General features: G+C 33.1%; 1 protein-coding gene across 2 annotated transcripts in view; it reads right to left on the reverse strand.

The window, feature by feature from the left end:
• Positions 1–588: 588 nt before the first annotated feature.
• The window catches only part of LOC143249462 (uncharacterized), a 37209-nt gene continuing 19180 nt past the window's right edge, over positions 589–18617 (reverse strand). For both annotated transcript variants that reach the window (XM_076499359.1, XM_076499360.1), the window contains exons 3-6: positions 11304–11344; positions 9879–10032; positions 7739–7959; positions 589–2400 (exon numbers count right to left, since the gene is read on the reverse strand). In XM_076499359.1, coding sequence (XP_076355474.1) covers positions 840–2400; positions 7739–7959; positions 9879–10032; positions 11304–11344 — 1977 coding nt within the window. In that variant the 3' untranslated portion in view covers positions 589–839. The remainder of the gene's footprint in view (positions 2401–7738; positions 7960–9878; positions 10033–11303; positions 11345–18617) is intronic.

Consider the following 18617-nt stretch of genomic DNA (forward strand, 5'->3'; position numbering starts at 1 on the left):
TACATGCAACATCATATCTCCATAGATTTGAGACATTTTACAATTTATAGCCAGAAAATCATGAAATCCTTCATGTGATGTGTATTGTTAAAATTAGCACCATATTATGTAACAGAAAATGCATAGGTTACTTATTACTTAATATATTTGAAAGTATAGCACAGCTTAAGTACTTTAGAAAAGATGTGTATCTTTTAACTTTATGAAAGTTCAATATAATGGAAGTAATTGAATAATAATAATAAAAGTGCAGGTTCAACAAGGTTTAACCATAAATTTTTGTTAATAGTTGATCCTGAACAGTGCAATTCAGTACCATCATTGTTATGACTTGAAGCTATTTGTGATACTAAAACAAAATGGATTTAAAAAAACTGAAAAATATTTAGTACGATACTGCTCATAAACCACTGTCAAAAATAATGTTCATCATAAATATAAACATTGTTCCATTGCATACACTATGTAAAAAAATAACTAGAAAATACAGTACATGAGAAAAGGTCCCAGAAGTCTATAACAGAATAATTATGCTTTAATATATTTTGTGAAACTGTACATAAGACTGACATAGATTAAATGTAGAGGATTTGAAGATCATTCATGGTTATTTGCAAGTAAGTCATTAACAACTAAAACTTCTGTTAGTTAACATGAGCATAAAGTATTAGCACAAATCTTCACCTACATAAAATGGAAAACACAAGAGGGCATGCTTGTCCTTTATTTATATTTTACAAATACTTAACATTGTAGGACTTTATCTGTCTATTGATCAAATTGTCGAAAGTGTATGAAAGTTCATAACATTTGAAAAGCAAAAAACAACAGCAAATCACTTACCCATTAACTTGTGCTTCTGTGGGTATATTATTGGCAATAGCAGATATCTTGTGCTTCTTTTCATTCCCTGTTTTATCTTCAGCTTTTCGCTTCTGAGGCTTAAGTGTTGATTGTGTACTTATCTTTTTACTCTTTACTGATGATAAGTTATCACACATAGGACTTAAACAAACACTTTTTCTGTTCAAATCTTTTATTTCTTTCAAATGTTCCCTTGGACTGGATTTGGTAGAGGTTTTTGATTGAATCTTATCTTTGTCTTTACCAGACATAGTCCTGTCTATTGGTGGATATACAGGCACTCGGTTTATAAGACTTAAATTAATATTCACTAAAACACGTGGAATGGCATTTTCTTTGTGCTCTGGAAGAGCTTTAGGTGTCCTCCCATTATGAATTGGTGAGAAAATTATGGCTGGGTCCATTTTGATGGGATTTTCACAGTTAGTCATTGTTCTATAGTCAAATGACTGGGTTAGTAGATTACTCTCTCTCTTTAATGACACATGCTTCTTGCTCTCTGAGCAGCTGTCTAAACACAAGGAGTCTCCTTTAGCCACACTGTTAATCACTTCAGTTAAATGAGATGAATTTGATACATCTGTAGATATTACAGAAGTATCTCCATTCTTAACTTTTTGTGCATGTCTTCTGGACAAACTGGAAGTAACACTAGGTGATTTTTCTTGTAAAGAAAATTTCTCATTGTCAAGATTTTTAATATTGGATGAAATGTTTCTTAGAGCAACTGTTTCATGTTCATCTGAACTTGATGAATCTGACTGAATAATCTCTTGAGATTTTATTCTTAATGTGCTTCTTTTCACCATTCTCTTTGGTTTTTGCTTATGAGATTTTTCATCATAATGTAAACTTGCAGATTCTGTTACTGTGAACCTCCCTGATCCATTTTTATGATTAGACATTTTAAAGGTTTCTTTTTTTCTGGCAATACTTTTATCTACATGACCAGCATACAAATGTTTATGTGGGTTTTTACTAGTCACTGTTTTTTCATTTTTATGATGGTTATTTTGTATGGTTTCTTGACTATACTTATATGAAGTTAAATACTCATAGGAGCTATTACTACCTGAACTATGCAATGAAGAATCATATATAGTAGACTTGTTTGTTGGCCTAGAACTTTTCACTGTACTATTGGCTCTAGACACAGTTGAGCTGAACATCTCAGGAGTAAAAGAAAAGCTTGAACTACACTGATCATAAAATATATTTGTACTTTTTTCACTCTCTGATATACTAACATTTTCTTCTGTTTTCCCTGTGTGGACTTGTACTTTTACATAATGTACCTGTTCAGCAGAAGTCCCTTTAACTTCACTGTCATAATTCTTTTCTAGCCAACTGACATTGTTATTTCTTTGAACCTCACTTCTACATTTTTCTTCCTCAAAAAGATGTGTATTTAAGGCATCCTTTTCTAATTTAGTGTCTTCTTTTAGTAGTGGTGATGAAATCACAGGTGACAACAACTGGCCCTCATTGTTTGGTGACAAAGCCTCAGAATCAAAATCCAGTAAATTAGGGCTTGGACTATTCAAAAAAGAAAAGGTGGAAAGGAAATAATTTGTGTTATTTAAAACTGTTTCTCAACATTATTCAAGAGCAAGATCATAAGACCTTTAATTCATCCTGCTCTAGAATTTGTGTATTTCATTTTAATCAAACAAAAGTTTGAATAAATAAAAATTTTTTTCCTTTGAAATACACATGTACAGTAAGAAGTTTTCTCTAATATTGTCAGTTAACTTTAATCATAAATGTATGTAGAAATACACACATGCACATTTCAAGATCTCTCAGTTTAGTTCTTTGACCACAGTTATGTTTGTGTTGTTTTTTATATCCATACTCACATTACTTTTGGCAGTGTTCCATCACAGGAAAATTATTTTCTTACATTTAAACAGGGATGGAATGAATACTGGAGATCAGTAATCATACACAAAAACAAGTATAAGAAAAATGCTAATTATTTAAATACTAATAAATAGAAATGTATTCATCATAGAACAGCAGATAGTAAAATTTTGATACCTATATTTTATGAAACAAAGGGTTTTAAAAACTGAAACAAAAAGCATAAGTAATAACATTTCAATACTTCTATTTTTCAAAATTCAATAAAATGTTCTAGAACAAAAACTATGTTTTCAAAGAAAACTTGTATATATTATAACTGTCCACTCTTCTTTACAAACATCACTTTCAAAATGTCTTGGCAGTGAAGAGGTTGCTAGAACTCTTGTGTTGCATTAGGGTAGGAAAGGTTTTTTTTGTCATTAATCTTCCTTTCTTGAGGAATACATGGACCTTTGAGGTAGGTGTTGATCTCTGTTACCTCTGAAGATGAACTGGTTGTTTTCTTGGTGGCAGCAAATAAACTAAGAACTTATTTCTCTTGTGCGTGTGTGTGCATGCATATGATGAGGGGTTACAATCCTCTTTTGTTTCCATGGTTGTAGGATTATTTGTTGATGAAACTTCCTTGACTTATTGCTGCAGGAGCACTGACTGGATTCACAGACCACAGGTATAATGAAACACCAATTGAGTTTGAATCTAGGATCCAATGCCACAACCAAGCAGAAGAGACTTTGTTATTCAAACTGAGTCACTTGAGTCTTCAATGCAGATACAAGACTGAACTTATATTTAGACTGCATGCTGCTAACCTCAGTCATCAACCCACAAACACATGGCACTACATAACTAGAGGTAACAACATTCTGACCTGGGTGAAATTTGTTGGCTCTTCAAAAGATGCAAACACACTTTGATCATGAAAAGTAAGTTCTGACATACTAGTACCTAAATTATCCAACTCCTTCTGGAGAATATTCAGTAAAGACTTAATCATATTTCAATACATTTGTACACCCCATATCTACTCCGAATATAATTTCAGATAGACCTCAGAAGATGTTAGAAATGAGGCATAGCTCAATGAACAGCTAAGAGCCTCAAAACATCAATATGAAGACCAAATTCAGCTAACAACCAATTTATGGAAATCTGGGAACTGAGATATGCACCCCAACCAAGAGAACCATCAGTAAAAAAAGATGCAAGTCCAGATGAGGAGATGGAAGAGGAACACAAGCTATAGTACTGACTCTGCACAACAATGATCAACCACTAAACAAGATCAATCTGAAGAGAAGAAGGAAGGACAACTGACTGATCCAACAGAACTCCCTTTAGAGGGAATAAATGTGACCATGACTCGGGAGTATGAGAACTTCCAAAGAAACTCACATCCCCAAAAGAAATAGAACCTCTTAAGCTGGATGAGAATTAGAGGATATGGCCTTGATAACCAACTACTCTGAATGATTATTTATTCACACTCTCAATCACTGGAATCTACCTAGAGCAGGACCCTATAGAAGTTGATAAAGCTCCTTGTACTAAAGACTGGTGTGGTCATAAACAAAAGGATCAGGATCATATTAAGGCCTTGATGAATTCCTATCATCCTGTATGTCTCTCCTTTCAGGAAACATTCCTGAAACCCACTGATGATGTCATCTTTTTACAACTTTTCATATACCAAATGACATGTGGTGTGATGGGTACATTCATGGAGAGGTGATGCTACTGGTTGACCAGCATGTATCCACCTTGTCTGTGCTACTCAATACACACTTGAAGGTTGAAACTGGCCATATCTCCTTGGGTCATACCATCACTGTTAGTTCCCTCTACCTGTCTCCTGGAGAAACTACAATCAATTAGAGCTTATTGCTCTCATAGGATAGTTGCCATCTCCCTTCTTTATCTTGTAAAGCTTTAAAGGAGTGATGCTGATAATGACAGTTGTTCTATGGAGCTTTCCCCTTTACTCATTCTCTCATTTTTCTTGAAGAGTTGACAGTGACCCATGAGGCAGAGGTCATTTTCCCATAATTTTGAGGGAGATTGGCTGTTGCTCTTTTGGCCATATTGTTTCCATAAGGATTGAAAGGAGAATGTTGTTGTGGCCAGGATACACATTGGTCACAGTTTTTCAACTTATTTTCTTTTATCTAGGACTGAACTGCCAGTGTGTGGCCTTTGTGACACTCAAGTCACAATAGCCCATGTCTTACTGTCATGCAGTCATTACAACACTGAATAACAGCACCATTTTAGATGGGGTTTTTTTCCACAGGTTTACCCCTGGCACTAGACAGTGTCATTGGTAATGGTGACACTGTCCATCTTTCTTGAGTTTTTAATTTTTTAAGGGCTATTAGCCTTTTTAATGCTATATAAACCTTTTATCTAAATTTTGACTACTGTTTTGTTTTAGCTTGATTTCATTTTACATGTTATAATAATTTTACTTTTTTTTACTATTTGGCACGGATAGCCCAATTGCTTTGTGCCAAAGAAATGCCAAACAACTTTTACAGCTTAAAGCATTTTTAGGCACTATAATATAACAAATAAATATGAATCTTGTATTCTGTAGTCCTCTTTAATAAATATCTTGGCCATTACAGAAAAATATTTATATTTAGCTATGAATACCTTAATGCATGGTTTTATATAGATAACTTAACCTTTACATATAACCAAGTATTAATAAATACGGCTTATTCTGAGATCAAGCCAATCTTCATGTAAATTGTTAATAAAAAGGTTAATAAGCTGTAACTTTGACAAACAGTAAGTAAAAAACAACTAAGTGGTGAAATTAGTAATGGAATCAACCATTGTCACAGACCACGTAACCAATCAATGTAGATTCCTGTATATGTATCAACAGCACTTCCAAGGGAAAGTTCTGTCTGCAGAGTTTAACTTATCTGGCATCTAAACATCCACCTGTGTTGTAAGCTTTACATGAGAACAGTGCAACATACCACTTAGGCCTTGAATTCCTGGGCTGGCTCTATCAAGCTCAGCTGGTCAATTGTAACTAGGGTCATTCTAGTACCACTACTGGACATTCTCAAGGAGTAAATTTGGCATTGGTGTTTGGGCTAATTCCACAAAAATGTGGAGTTCCTGCACAGTTCTTAAAATTTGAACTTTGATATTGTAGAACATTACCATGGTGGGTAGGTCAGTGAGTACCAAATTTTCTTTTGTTGAATACTTTATCACCCAGGATAAAAATGACTGGAAAATGACTGCAAATAAAAGATTTTATATGTACAGTCACTTTTTCCTCTTTCTTTACCAAGATTTCTAGTCATATACTCTTTACCAGAAATAACTGTTATTAGACTTTCCAATGCTTCATTCAAAAACTTGGTTTGCTAGACCTTCAAATTTGGTTATGAAACTAAGTTTAGGAGAGCTGTTGGTCAAAACACTAAGACCATGAGATAATGAACTTGTCTTGAAATAGTATTTGGAATATATCTATCGAGATAAGCCTTTACATACTACTTTAAATTCCTTAAACAAAATTACTGTTCAGAGGAATTCTTTTAATACCCTTGAGATGCAGATTCTAACTTGTTTCTCCAATCTAGGATTACCAACTAAATGAATTTCCACCTGTGAAAATGGAATGTCTGAACTAACTACACTTATGATTTTGACAATTTTATGCTAAGATGTATCTTGCTATTTTTTATTTGTACTTGACTGTCGATTACCTGGTAGAGTCATACTCTGAGGTATTTAATATTGCCTTTATATTGGTTTTCTACTTTGCCTGCTTCTATTATTAATAGTGTTAATTTCATATATCCTCTTCAGAATGTTGTATAATGCTACAGCTCTGAATCATAGTCTAGCCATAATTGGTAGGAGTGAAAATCTAGTTATGGCTCAAAGAACTTTTAATATGTTAGAAACATGTAGAACTACAGAACTTTTGACTGAAAGATACTCCTTCCTAACCACACTACACATATCAGCTTGATAACCAGTTGTGTGCAGGTGCTCAGTTGATTATGACTGCATTCCACTTATCATTGTTATATTTCAGGTAATTCTGCCTTTCCTTCCTTTCAGTATACCCTGGTTGAGACAATTGCAGTCTCCTATAAGTGTGCCCTTATTGAGTCCTTGTCAATGGGTGTAATAATTCATGAGCCTTCCCTTAAAACACTTTCTGAAAGAATCTCATTAATGTTTAATTTTTGAACTGGCCCCACCACCAATACAACATGAAATTTTTGCATCTCTGCATGTAGAAGTGAGTTATCATCTCTGAAGTTAACATTTTCCTAGTCTGAAAATGTATTTCCCATAGATACTTGCCACTGTACACATTCCCACCTGTCACCCCCAGTTCTAGTGCACCTTTTTCTCACCTTGTCTAAGAATTACTTTATCTCAAGTGCAAGTGCACAGGGTAAACTACTGCTTGTGTAGGTTCTGTCACACTCCCATTTATAGAGGGTTATTATTGCATGATTACATCATGCACCAGTATAGCATTTCTGCTTATAGAGATAAGTTATCATCTGCAAATTTAAAAAAACTTTATCAAGGATACAACTTATGTAATTTCACAGTTTTGTTTGTCAATATGTTTTGCAAAAGACCACAATATCTGCACACATTTACAAGTATAAAAACTAACGTTAAGTAGGTCAGTATGTAGCGTACTGCATGTAATGAGAAAAATAGACAAAAAAAACTCACAGTGAAGAAACTCATTAGGAATGGTTTGTGTATGTTTTAATACCATATGTAAAAACCTACATTCAAGTAAAGCTGCAAATTATTTACAATTAACAAAAACAAAAATAAGTGATAATCAAGGAATCTAAAAGAAAATTATGAAAATTTGTATGTTACTGACTGACTATTTATTAATGTTATACTCCAATTACCTAAAGTTAACATTTGGAAGCATTATTAAAACTAAGTTATTTCTACAAATAGTATTGATATATTTCTCTAGTAGGTAGACAGCACTAACCTTTGGAAATAATCCTTAATATCATCACTAGAGTATTTTCCTAGAATCCAGTTAACAGAATCTTTATCAGCCAAATCCAGTGAGATATTCTGTTGACTGCTCATCACAGGATGTTGAATATTTTGATGGTAACTACTTGAACTTACATCTTTTATTGATGCTAGAGAATGCAAATCTTTCTTTTCCATAAAGTTAGCAAGACCCCAGCTTTGAGTATTATGCTGTTGACAAAGAAAAAAACAGCAACTGATTATAATATAAACTACAATGGGAGCTCTAAAGGAAAACAAAACAGATGTCTTCATACGGAACAATATAAGCAAACATTCTTAAAATATTTCTACAGCTGTGTCTCTACATGATATTTTTTCAGGTAGAACTTTTTTTGCATATTAAATTTTATTTCAATTCATTTTTACATTTTATCAATTTTTAACCAGTTGTTTAACCAGATAGACATGTTGCTTTGTACCATGCATGCTCTTATAATTGTATATAGAACAAGATAAATGAAATTGGGAATTTAAAAACCTGCATATAGTGATTGTAAAAAAGTAAGGAAAAAGACTGGAAATACTGCAGACATTATTTACTTAAACTACAAATCCCTATTTTGATTCCACCAAATGTTATTCCAGATAGCAGCAAGGAACCAAAATAGGAAGTTAGTTTGAGTAGATAATCTCTACAGTACCTCTGGCCTTGTTTCATTAATTTCTTTCATGATCCCTAATTGCAGGTTTTTAAATATACATTTTTTTCATCTTATTTGTTGGCTTTTTGTATGTTCAACTATAGACAAAGAACTACTTGATATGGAAGTTAACTCTACAGGTTATAATGATAATAAACAGTAGTAGCTAGCTAAATAATAACTAATGTTCATGATTATTTACTATAGCTATTGGTGCAGATAGCCTAGTTGCTTTGCACCATAAAACACCAAACTAACCAATCAACTATAGCTTTTGATCATATTACTTTAAAATGTAAAATGTGAAGTTGGAGGTGGAAATTATCATAGAATATAGTAAGAAGTTACAATTTATTGTAACTAAGTTCTGTATATATATAATGCATAGCAATAAGCAAGTATATGCTTAGACTAAAACACAGCCTCCACTAAATGCAAAAACAAATTTTACTGGTAGAACAGCAGCCTTTTCAAATAAAACACTTTTTTTTAAATGAAGGTTCATGTCTTCTAAAATAAGTATTCTGTGAGTGTATACATGTGTGATTTCATACATAATATAGTGGTTATTTCCTAAAAACACTAAATGTATAGTGTTTAAAGCATTTAGCACCTACATGTTATGGTTATCTATTATAGACTGGTAATTTCTGTTTTATCTTGTACTTAAACTTTTTAAAGGACATCAACTATTTGTAAGAAAAGCAACTTAAATGGGTAATGATAACTATTTTTACACTAAATTTGGGACATTTTTACGTTTTATAAAATACAGAATTAACAGAAACTTTTCCAATACCCCTATGACTTTTGCAGTATCTTATTTAGTATTCTACAAAATATTTGAGTGCAATACGTCAAGCCATTTTGTTGTAGGCTGGCAAGTGAATAAGAATTAACAACAAGCCATTCTGAGCAAATTTTCTTTTCCTTGTAAGTCTAAGATGTTTGCTTTTTTTGAGCATTTTCATGTGTGTACACCCATAGCAGTCAACAATAAAGGTTTTTTTAGTCCAAATGTTGTATTAAAGTTTTGTGTAACTCCTTATGATCCCTATTAAGAACCACTTTTGCAGTTCATGATAACCATGTAGCTTCAGCTACCACAAGCAACTACAAAAGACCATAACTGAATTGAATTTCATAAGCAACTCATGACTTTTAACCAATGTAGTTATATACCTTGTAGATGAAAAGGTAACCAGAAATATGCAAATTGTTTTACAGATGATGAATAATTCTGTTATGAATTCTAGAACTGGTTACTTCCACAAACAGAAAATGTTATTTTTACCAATTATTCTTATAAACTGAATTTGACATTATAAGCAGTATATTACAAACATAAAATGAAAATAACAAATTTTAGTTAGTTTCATAAATTTAAAACAATAATCTTACACTCACAAAATAACTACAGAAAAATAAATCTATAACAACAGACACCTTTGCTGGTGATTCTGGAGAAAGTCTTCCAGACACATTACTTTCCTTTGATTCTGAGCCAGAGCTGCTCTCTTCTGAGTCACTGGAACTGCTTTCTACACTTGACATGATTTCTGTGGGAAGTGGTGGGTTGAGAATGTCACTGTAATCTGATCTGAGAGTAAAAATAAGTTCTGTCAAGATATAAAGTCCAAACATATTCAAAACTTTTCCTGAACAAATTTACTGAAATTCACTATTTACTTATCTTAATCCTTCTTCAATTTGATGATATCAGACTTATAAATTACAACATCATATACATATTAAAAAACGAATGCATCAAAGTATTCTGATAAATAGTCATGTGACCTTAAATTATTAACAATAAGTATGCACTTAATTTCCCCCATAAAGGTCTGAGATGTACTAACTGTAAATCAACTGGCAAATAATTTGTTTATTATTACTGTCAATGATACACTAATCACTATATTTGCTTGTACTGGAAAAATATTAACTGACTTCTGTTTCTAACACTAAGACTCATTATTTGACACCTATTTTATTTGTTGACTCATCCCATTAAACAAAGAAGGAATTAAACCTCACCAATATCTAAAATTATAAAGGTTAAGTGTGTTACTGAGTTGATCATAAAGTAAGTGATGAACACAAAATATTTCCCAAATATATATATAGAAGATATTAGAACAGAAAGAGCAGGGAAAAAGTGTCTCAAACAAAAATACAAACTTTTCAGGATACCCATTATAAGATTGGTAAGAGTTAAAAGAATTCAAGCAACTAAGTGATTATATATGCATTATGAAACATTGTGTTACATACTTTTAAAACTAATGCAAAAAAATTACAAGTGCAATTCCTATCCATAATTTCACATTGATAAAAGTAAGTTTTTTTATATTCTTCAAAAACTTTGAAACACTTGATAATAAAATTATTTCTATTAAATAATAAAATGAAAGACCAGGCATGATCTAGAAGTTAGCACTAAAGGTTCATGCTTCATGAACCTTTACTGTCCCCCTGAAATTTGGGGTTGTGGATGCACTATTAATGATGGTCAAACCCCACTAATCAATCAGACAAAAACAGCCCAAGAATTGGCATTGGATTTTTACTGACTAGGTGCATTCCCTCCTACTCTAAATTAGTATAAAATTAAGAAGAGTCATGCAAAGGTATCTTTTGTGCAGCTATGAGTGATCATTGGAAACAACCTAATAAAAAAATTAATGCTTTTTCTTCATGTGGTGAGGATATTTAGAAAATAAAGAAGCTATAAGAAATTTTAAGTTATAATACAAAGAGTTTTTGAATCTTTTCAACTACTTTGTTACCCTCCCCCTTTTAAGAGCTTCCCCTGACTCCAGACCACAGTTCAAAAGGTCCAGTACATACATATTAGCTGATGAGACTTGCCTGTCACTTCCTAGCTGCTCTAGTCTTCTAACAGCCAGGACCTGGTGGTACAAAAAAAAACAACAAAAAAACTCATCAATCTGTCTGTGTAAGTCCATTGAAAATAAACCAAAAGAGTACATACTTACAGATACACACTACTTACATGTATGTGAAAGTAATAATTAATGTGCTTCTCTAACATTTTAATGTGTAGATTATTTCTTCTTTACATTAAAGATGTGTGGTATTTGTTGTCTTTTTCTTTATACATTAGGACCCGTTGTTATAATGTAACTCATCATCTTGAAAGCTCATCCTAACACAGTATCTACTCGGTATAAATGAACAAATTATCTAATGATAATAAAGAGGAATGATTTCACAGACAAATTAAAGCATATGTGCTAATTACTCATCTCATGTATTTGTTAAAATTTGAACTACCTTCTCCTGATCAATGCTTTACTGAATAATTTTCATATATATTGTAATTAACCACCATACACAAGTTTGTACATTCTGATGCTCACAAAGTGAAAATCATTTTCTATTAATGTGTGCTCAAACTAAAGAGCACAAAACAAGACTGGCTGTAACATTCTGGATGCCCACATCATTTGACTGGTATCATACTACTGGTCTCTTAACATGTGAGCAGATGCTTCTTGATTGTACAATATGCACTTTTGAAATGAGTAGTTCCACCGTAAACATGAAGCTTCTAAATTTAGGTTTTCCATTTTATCTAGACCTGATTCTGAACCTCTGGTTCACAGATGTTAAAAGTCATTGGTAATTCTAAGAGGAGTGTAGTATCCATGACAGTGAATAATCCAGTTTTCATTTTTTTTTTTTTTCTATGAAATGGAAATAGTTTCATACTGCTGCTTCTATATACTGTAAGATATGCTTCCATGTATAGACATATCTCGATAAAGGTATCCACAGAATTGTCTTTGGCTCGTGGATGGGTCCCATAAAGGTAAAGAACCATTGCAATCTAGACTGTTTTCTGTTGATGAATATAATTTCAAATTGAATAGGTTATCAAGTCATAATTTTACATAATATGGATATTGTATTTTACAAACTGTCTAAAATTGAAATAAGTTTTACATTCATGATTGCATAGATATATATTTTTAGTAATACAACATTCTCATAAAATGTACTGAAGAAAACTACGATTTGCTCATTGACGTCAGCAATGGCTTCAACTGAGGAGAGGGCATTAAAATTATTTTACAGAAAATCACAGCCACCTTCTCCTTCTCAAGCCTTGATCTTTTTTGAGAAACGTAAAATGCCTGGTTAATGGGCTGCGTTTATTGGAAATTAACATGTGCAAAATCAAATTTTTTTAGGAAATATTACTTAATAGAAAGCGTGAAACTGGAGTCAAACCAAATATTAATAGTTATATTTGAATAGCTCAAACATTTTTTCATGCTACTAGCACAAAATGGCATCAACGTTATTACAATTTCCAGATACGGGAGATTGTTTATTTGGATTTCACGCAAAGCTACACGAGAGCTATCTGCGCTAGCTGTCCCTAATTTAGCAGTGTAAGACTAGATGGAAGGCAACTAGTCATCACCACCCATTGTCATCTTTTGGACCACTGTTTTACCAGAGAATAGAGGGATTGACCGTCACATTATAACGCCTCACGGCTGAAAGGGCGAGCATGTTTGGTGCGACGGGGATTCGAACCCGCAATCCTCTGATTACGAGTCGAACGTATTAACCACCTGGTCATCCCGGGCCCCAGATAGGGGGAAGGGGGCGTCCAATGGTTAACTAGGAGCAATATAAATTTAAACAAAAACAACGTACTTCCAGGATGAGATAATATATAAATATGTGAAAGTCCAGAAAGATACAAGCATATAATTTCTACAACCTCGCTTATTCACCGATTTTTACGACAGATAATAAACATACCCACTTACAACGCCACCTTTAGTAGCTGTCAAACCTGAAGGTTTTTAATTTTCCGCCATTGATATTCCAAAGGCGTATTATTAACCCTAAACTCAAGACTTCTTTGTATACTGTTCACTGCTAGTGGTGCTTACATATTGTACTGTTTTTCTTTCCTGTTGTTACAATCAATGTAAAAAAAAACTGACAAAATATTGAATCAAGACTCCCATTCTCTACGTAAAATACATATGGGACTCCATCGTATTTAGTGGAATTCTCCCTTTTTTTGTATGAGTCGTATGCTAATATCCGATGGGTAGTGACGCCGTCCGTAATTTTAAGGTTAAAAGTGAAGATTGATACTATGGAGCACTAATTTAATTACATAATTCAATAACTTAAATCTGAAACCAAACTACCAGTTTAAACTAGCGTATATTAAATATATATATATATATATATATAACACAATAAGATATACATTTAAGTGGAATATTGTAGAAAACTGATTAACGTGTGTAACACCAAGTTTTTCACCCTATATGTTATATTCACAAATATTTGTTTTGAATGTTGGGCAAAGCTACTCGAGGACTATCTGCGCTAACCGTCCCTAATTTAGCAGTGTAGAACTAAAGGGAAGGCAGCTAGTCATCACCACCTACCGCCAACTCTTGGGCTACTCTTTTACCAACGAATAGTGGAATTGACCGTAAATTATAACGCCCCCACGGCTGAAAGGGCGAGCATGTTTGGTGTGACTGAGATTCGACCCCGCGACCCTCGGATTACTAGTCGAGTGCCTTAACCACCTGGCCATGACGGGCCAAATATTTACAAATGAGCTTATAGTCTTTACATGCACGCAAAATATAAGTGAGAAAAAGAAAACAAAGAAATGTGTAATACACCCATAAATGGGTAAGGTTAATAACGACAATTTTTATGGCAAAATGTAAATAATCGATATTAATCATGCCTCAATAGACATTGTGTACTATACGACAATGTCACACATTATTTGGTGTCAAAAAACGTTCGTAGTAAACTTTAGAACTACATAAAGTTAATTTACCCACAACTTCGAAATATTTCATTTGCTTATGATAATATGGAAACGTCCTATCGATATAAAACGTCAATTGCTAAGTGAAATCAAAGCGCTAATACGCATGTACAAAATAGAATATGCACACTGTTCTTAAATAAACAACCAAAGTACCAATTTTGACGTAACGTAATACACCGTATTTGTATTATGTGAAATTAACTTAATGTATAAACGGTACCTACGTTACAAACATTTTGTAAGTTAAAAATGTGTTTAATTTTCAAACAAAAGAGGTCAAAGATCACAGCTGCCTTTGGTGAGTTTGAAATAAATACTTTCACAAATACAACCTTCTCGGCGTTGTCTATTTGTTGTTGCTGCTTCAATAGTCTTTTGAAAAAGGTAATTTTACGAAATCTTAGAACGTTCATGTTATTTTTTCCTGTATGACGGCTGCAACATCTAAAGTGGAATTACATACTACATATGTAAAACTATACAATAAGTGCATGCAATACATGAAAACACGAAGGGCTGATACCTTATTTATAACAATATAGTCACGGGTTCATTTTGCAACATAACCTGGATAAAACCCAAAGATGAATTTTTGCATGAGATTCATAACGTGGAGTATCCATTATCTATAAAAGACGCACGTATATTGAAGGCATAGCTTTAATATTAAGTGAAATCTTGTCTACTAGTAAATGTGACCATGCGGCATTTATTTCGTTGGCTGGCTTTACGGGGATGCCGGGAAAGCGGGCGTGTGTGTAATTTGTCATGCATGCCCCTTTGCAATAACATGCGTCCCTTTTGGTGTCACCGATAAATATATAGTTTTAACGAAGCCAGTGACTTTAACCTGTGACTTATAAAACATTTATGCAGCCATCTTTTAATTTAACAGTTACTGTGGCCCGGCATGGCCAAGTGTGTTAAGGCGTTCGACTCGTAGTCCGAGGGTCGCGGGTTCGAATCCCGGTCGCACCAAACATGCTCGCCCTTTCAGACGTGGGGGCGTTATAATGTACGGTCAATCCCACTATTCGTTGGTAAAAGAGTAGCCCAAGAGTTGGCGGTGGGTGGTGATGACTAGCTGCCTTCCCTCTAGTCTTACACTGCTAAATTAGCGACGGCTAGCGCAGATAGTCCTCAAGTAGCTTTGCGCGAAATTAAAAAAACAAACAGTTATTGTAATGAAGCCGTAAGCTGTTTTTTTTTTCTTTCCATTGTACAGCAATTTAGTGTTAACTGCTGTGTCTAATAGCCAAACAAACATTTAAAACTTGTGAAAATTTCATCCCTTTTTTAATAGAAATAACAACAGAGTAGCAGCATAACATCAACTGTCAACCATATCATATTTATTGTACGTCTTATATCAACCATCTCAGTAGCTTACGCAACCTAACGCTTTCTCATTATATCTATTAATGATTGAAGTATTCTTAACTTTTCACAAGGGCAAGATATCTAATTTAGTGACGTTTTATGTACGTATTTTATGCTCGTATTTTAGTATTCTGTTGTGTTTTTTCAAAAGGAATTCAGAGTTAGGAAAAACGACCTTTGCTATCCAAATAATAAAAAAATTATAATTTCTTTTCGGGCAAACTGTTCTTATACATATTAAAAAAACAAAATCCAACGTTTTTGGCACAATGAAAGGTAAAATATTTATTGTTTATAGACGACAAATTTTGGTAACACTAACCCTGACGATGGTAACTGTGTAACCGAAACTAGATCGCTGTAACCATTAATAAAAATTTTACTCTTAAAAACATTTTCTTTCTGTTAACGTTTTGCCATTGCGGCTTTATCAGGGCTCAGTGTACCAAGAACAGTTGTACTGCTACTAGCCCTGACAAATCCGTAGTGACGGAACGTCACCAGAAATAGTTTTATTGTTATGTTAAGAGTAAAGGTTGTTTATATACAAACTTTTTGGTTTAATAGTTGAAATTTAGATTTATTTAAACTAGATATAGTTAACATACTGATTTATAGGGCTTATTGAAGCAGCTGGCATATATATATATTAAAATATTCTAATAAATAAAAATATACGTAATTATTTAGATAAAATCAACAATTACAAACAAATAATGTTCACTGTTCCAATAAAAGCAATAAGTATAACATGTACGTATATTTTTTCTATGAATCTGTACACAAATTGAAAATACAGAAATGTCAGGTATAAAATAAATCATAACATCATGTAATCTAAGTTTAAACACACAGTAACAGAATTAATACCAAATTTATATAGATACAAGTTACATCTAATATTATTATTCACTAGATGAATTACACTGAAAAAAGTTAACATATCATAAAAAAATAGAATGTTTACACAGGTTCTTGTTGTATTGACGTTTCTTCGATTTGCTGTCGGTTATTCAGACTGCTGTATTGTATTTATTTGATGATTCAATTTATGTATTCATTTGTCAAACCTTGTTGCCTCTCAAGCAGCCCAGAATCACCCCCCCCCCCCGGAAAACACTAATTGTGCGTCTCACAGTATCTGAAAGGTTTAGATTCAACAATTAAACTATGAAATGAAACAATTCCAGTTTTCAGTTGATAGGAGTCACTTTGTATCTCATAGCAGGATTTTACACGATATATTTAAGTGAAATGCAAACGAATATATTATGCTAACTGCTTTATGATGCAACACGTTTCGAATAAAATGACTATTAACAATATATGAAGAAATTGAAAAAGGTACCAGAAGTTTTGATATAGCGACATTACGGTGTTGTCCACAACGCGTGGAAGGTTAGTAGTGTTTTTGTTGCATTTCCTGTGAGATATTCAGCAGATAATCAAATAAATCGGCAAAGAAAGATACGAGATGGATGTTTTGTGGTCTCACCATTTAGTACTAACGTCACACTTTAACATTTCTATAAAACAATGTACCCCAGATACCAATTCGTGTTATGCAAATACACACGTAATTCTCTTTTTTCCTCGTGACTTTATGGAAATGTCAAACCAACACAGACATGTTAATGTATTCCGCTACTCTAACAGAGATAATGCATTTTGCACTCCTCCTTGGGTCCTGACAACCCTCAAACACACGTAGTACTTTATTAACAGATCTGTTTCCTCCCTTAGACTAAATGGCAATATGCCCTGAAAATAAGAGTATATTTCAGCAATGATATAGTAGGTATACTGTGAGGGAGGGGGGGGGGGGGGGGGGACAAATACAGATTGAAGATTTTCCGCTGCTTTCATTGATCTTATTCGAGGGAAATATCTGTTAGCGAAGCTTGACCTACGTTCTGTCCTCCACTCATTTAATGCTTATTGCAAAGCAGAATGTCTCGAAAACTCAGATCCAGTTTACGACAGAAGCTTTATATTAAATCACGACATTTCGAGGTAGATGGACCGAAGTGAAATTTGATCAATATACTTACTGTGTCGTGTGATTTCAGCTTCATGAAGCAAGATAGACAAACATGGAACAAACATCAACCTACACTAATGCTATGTTGACAAAACGTGAACGTAAAATACAATGTTAAAGATATTAATAGTTTAATTTTAATGCATTTATAAAAGTTCAACTGTTTCTTACTTTTTTAACAAGTCTGAAGCTAAGTGATCCTAACATGGCCAGAGAAACGAATTACTTTTAAACAAGAAGCTAGAAATTATTAAAGTATTGGCATCAGCTTGTTATTTCAAAATAACATCCACACACACACACACACACACCTTCTTCTGATGGATATTCAACGTTATGCCTTAAAATTTCAATAAAGTTCATTATAAAAAGTACTGAATATTTCCGCTTTGCCAAGAAACAAAGACGATTGTATTTCTACCTAACGAGTTAATAAGTTATTGGATTCAAATATAAACTTGTGAATTAAACTAGAAATCGGAATACGCCATAATATTCTCGAAGTTTTGATCGACAAGATACAAGACATTTCACTGAGTTTGTTTAAATATACTTCAGTACAATATACTTGTTTCTAAAATCACCCTACAAGCTTACGTTTTTTGTTTGTTTGTTGTTGTTGTTTCTTTTGTCCTGTAGGAAAAATCCTTTAGTTGCTTAACTAAAGCGTTCAGACTTTTAACGTACTTTTTCGGATAACTCTGTCCTTTAACCCTAGAACTGCATTTGGGGTCCCATAGTTCGGTTTTTTTTAACATAATTTTCCAAACTATTTATTAAACTACTTGTGAGCCTACAATGTTTTTTGTTGTTTTTTCTGGTTTCAAGGTTTTTTATAACATATGAATCTCAAACAAACAATACCAACCAACTGCTTACTTGATGAAGTTTATATGTATTTAACAGAAAAATA

This window comes from Tachypleus tridentatus, chromosome 4 (assembly GCF_004210375.1).
Source record: "Tachypleus tridentatus isolate NWPU-2018 chromosome 4, ASM421037v1, whole genome shotgun sequence".
Classification (NCBI taxonomy): domain Eukaryota; kingdom Metazoa; phylum Arthropoda; class Merostomata; order Xiphosura; family Limulidae; genus Tachypleus; species Tachypleus tridentatus.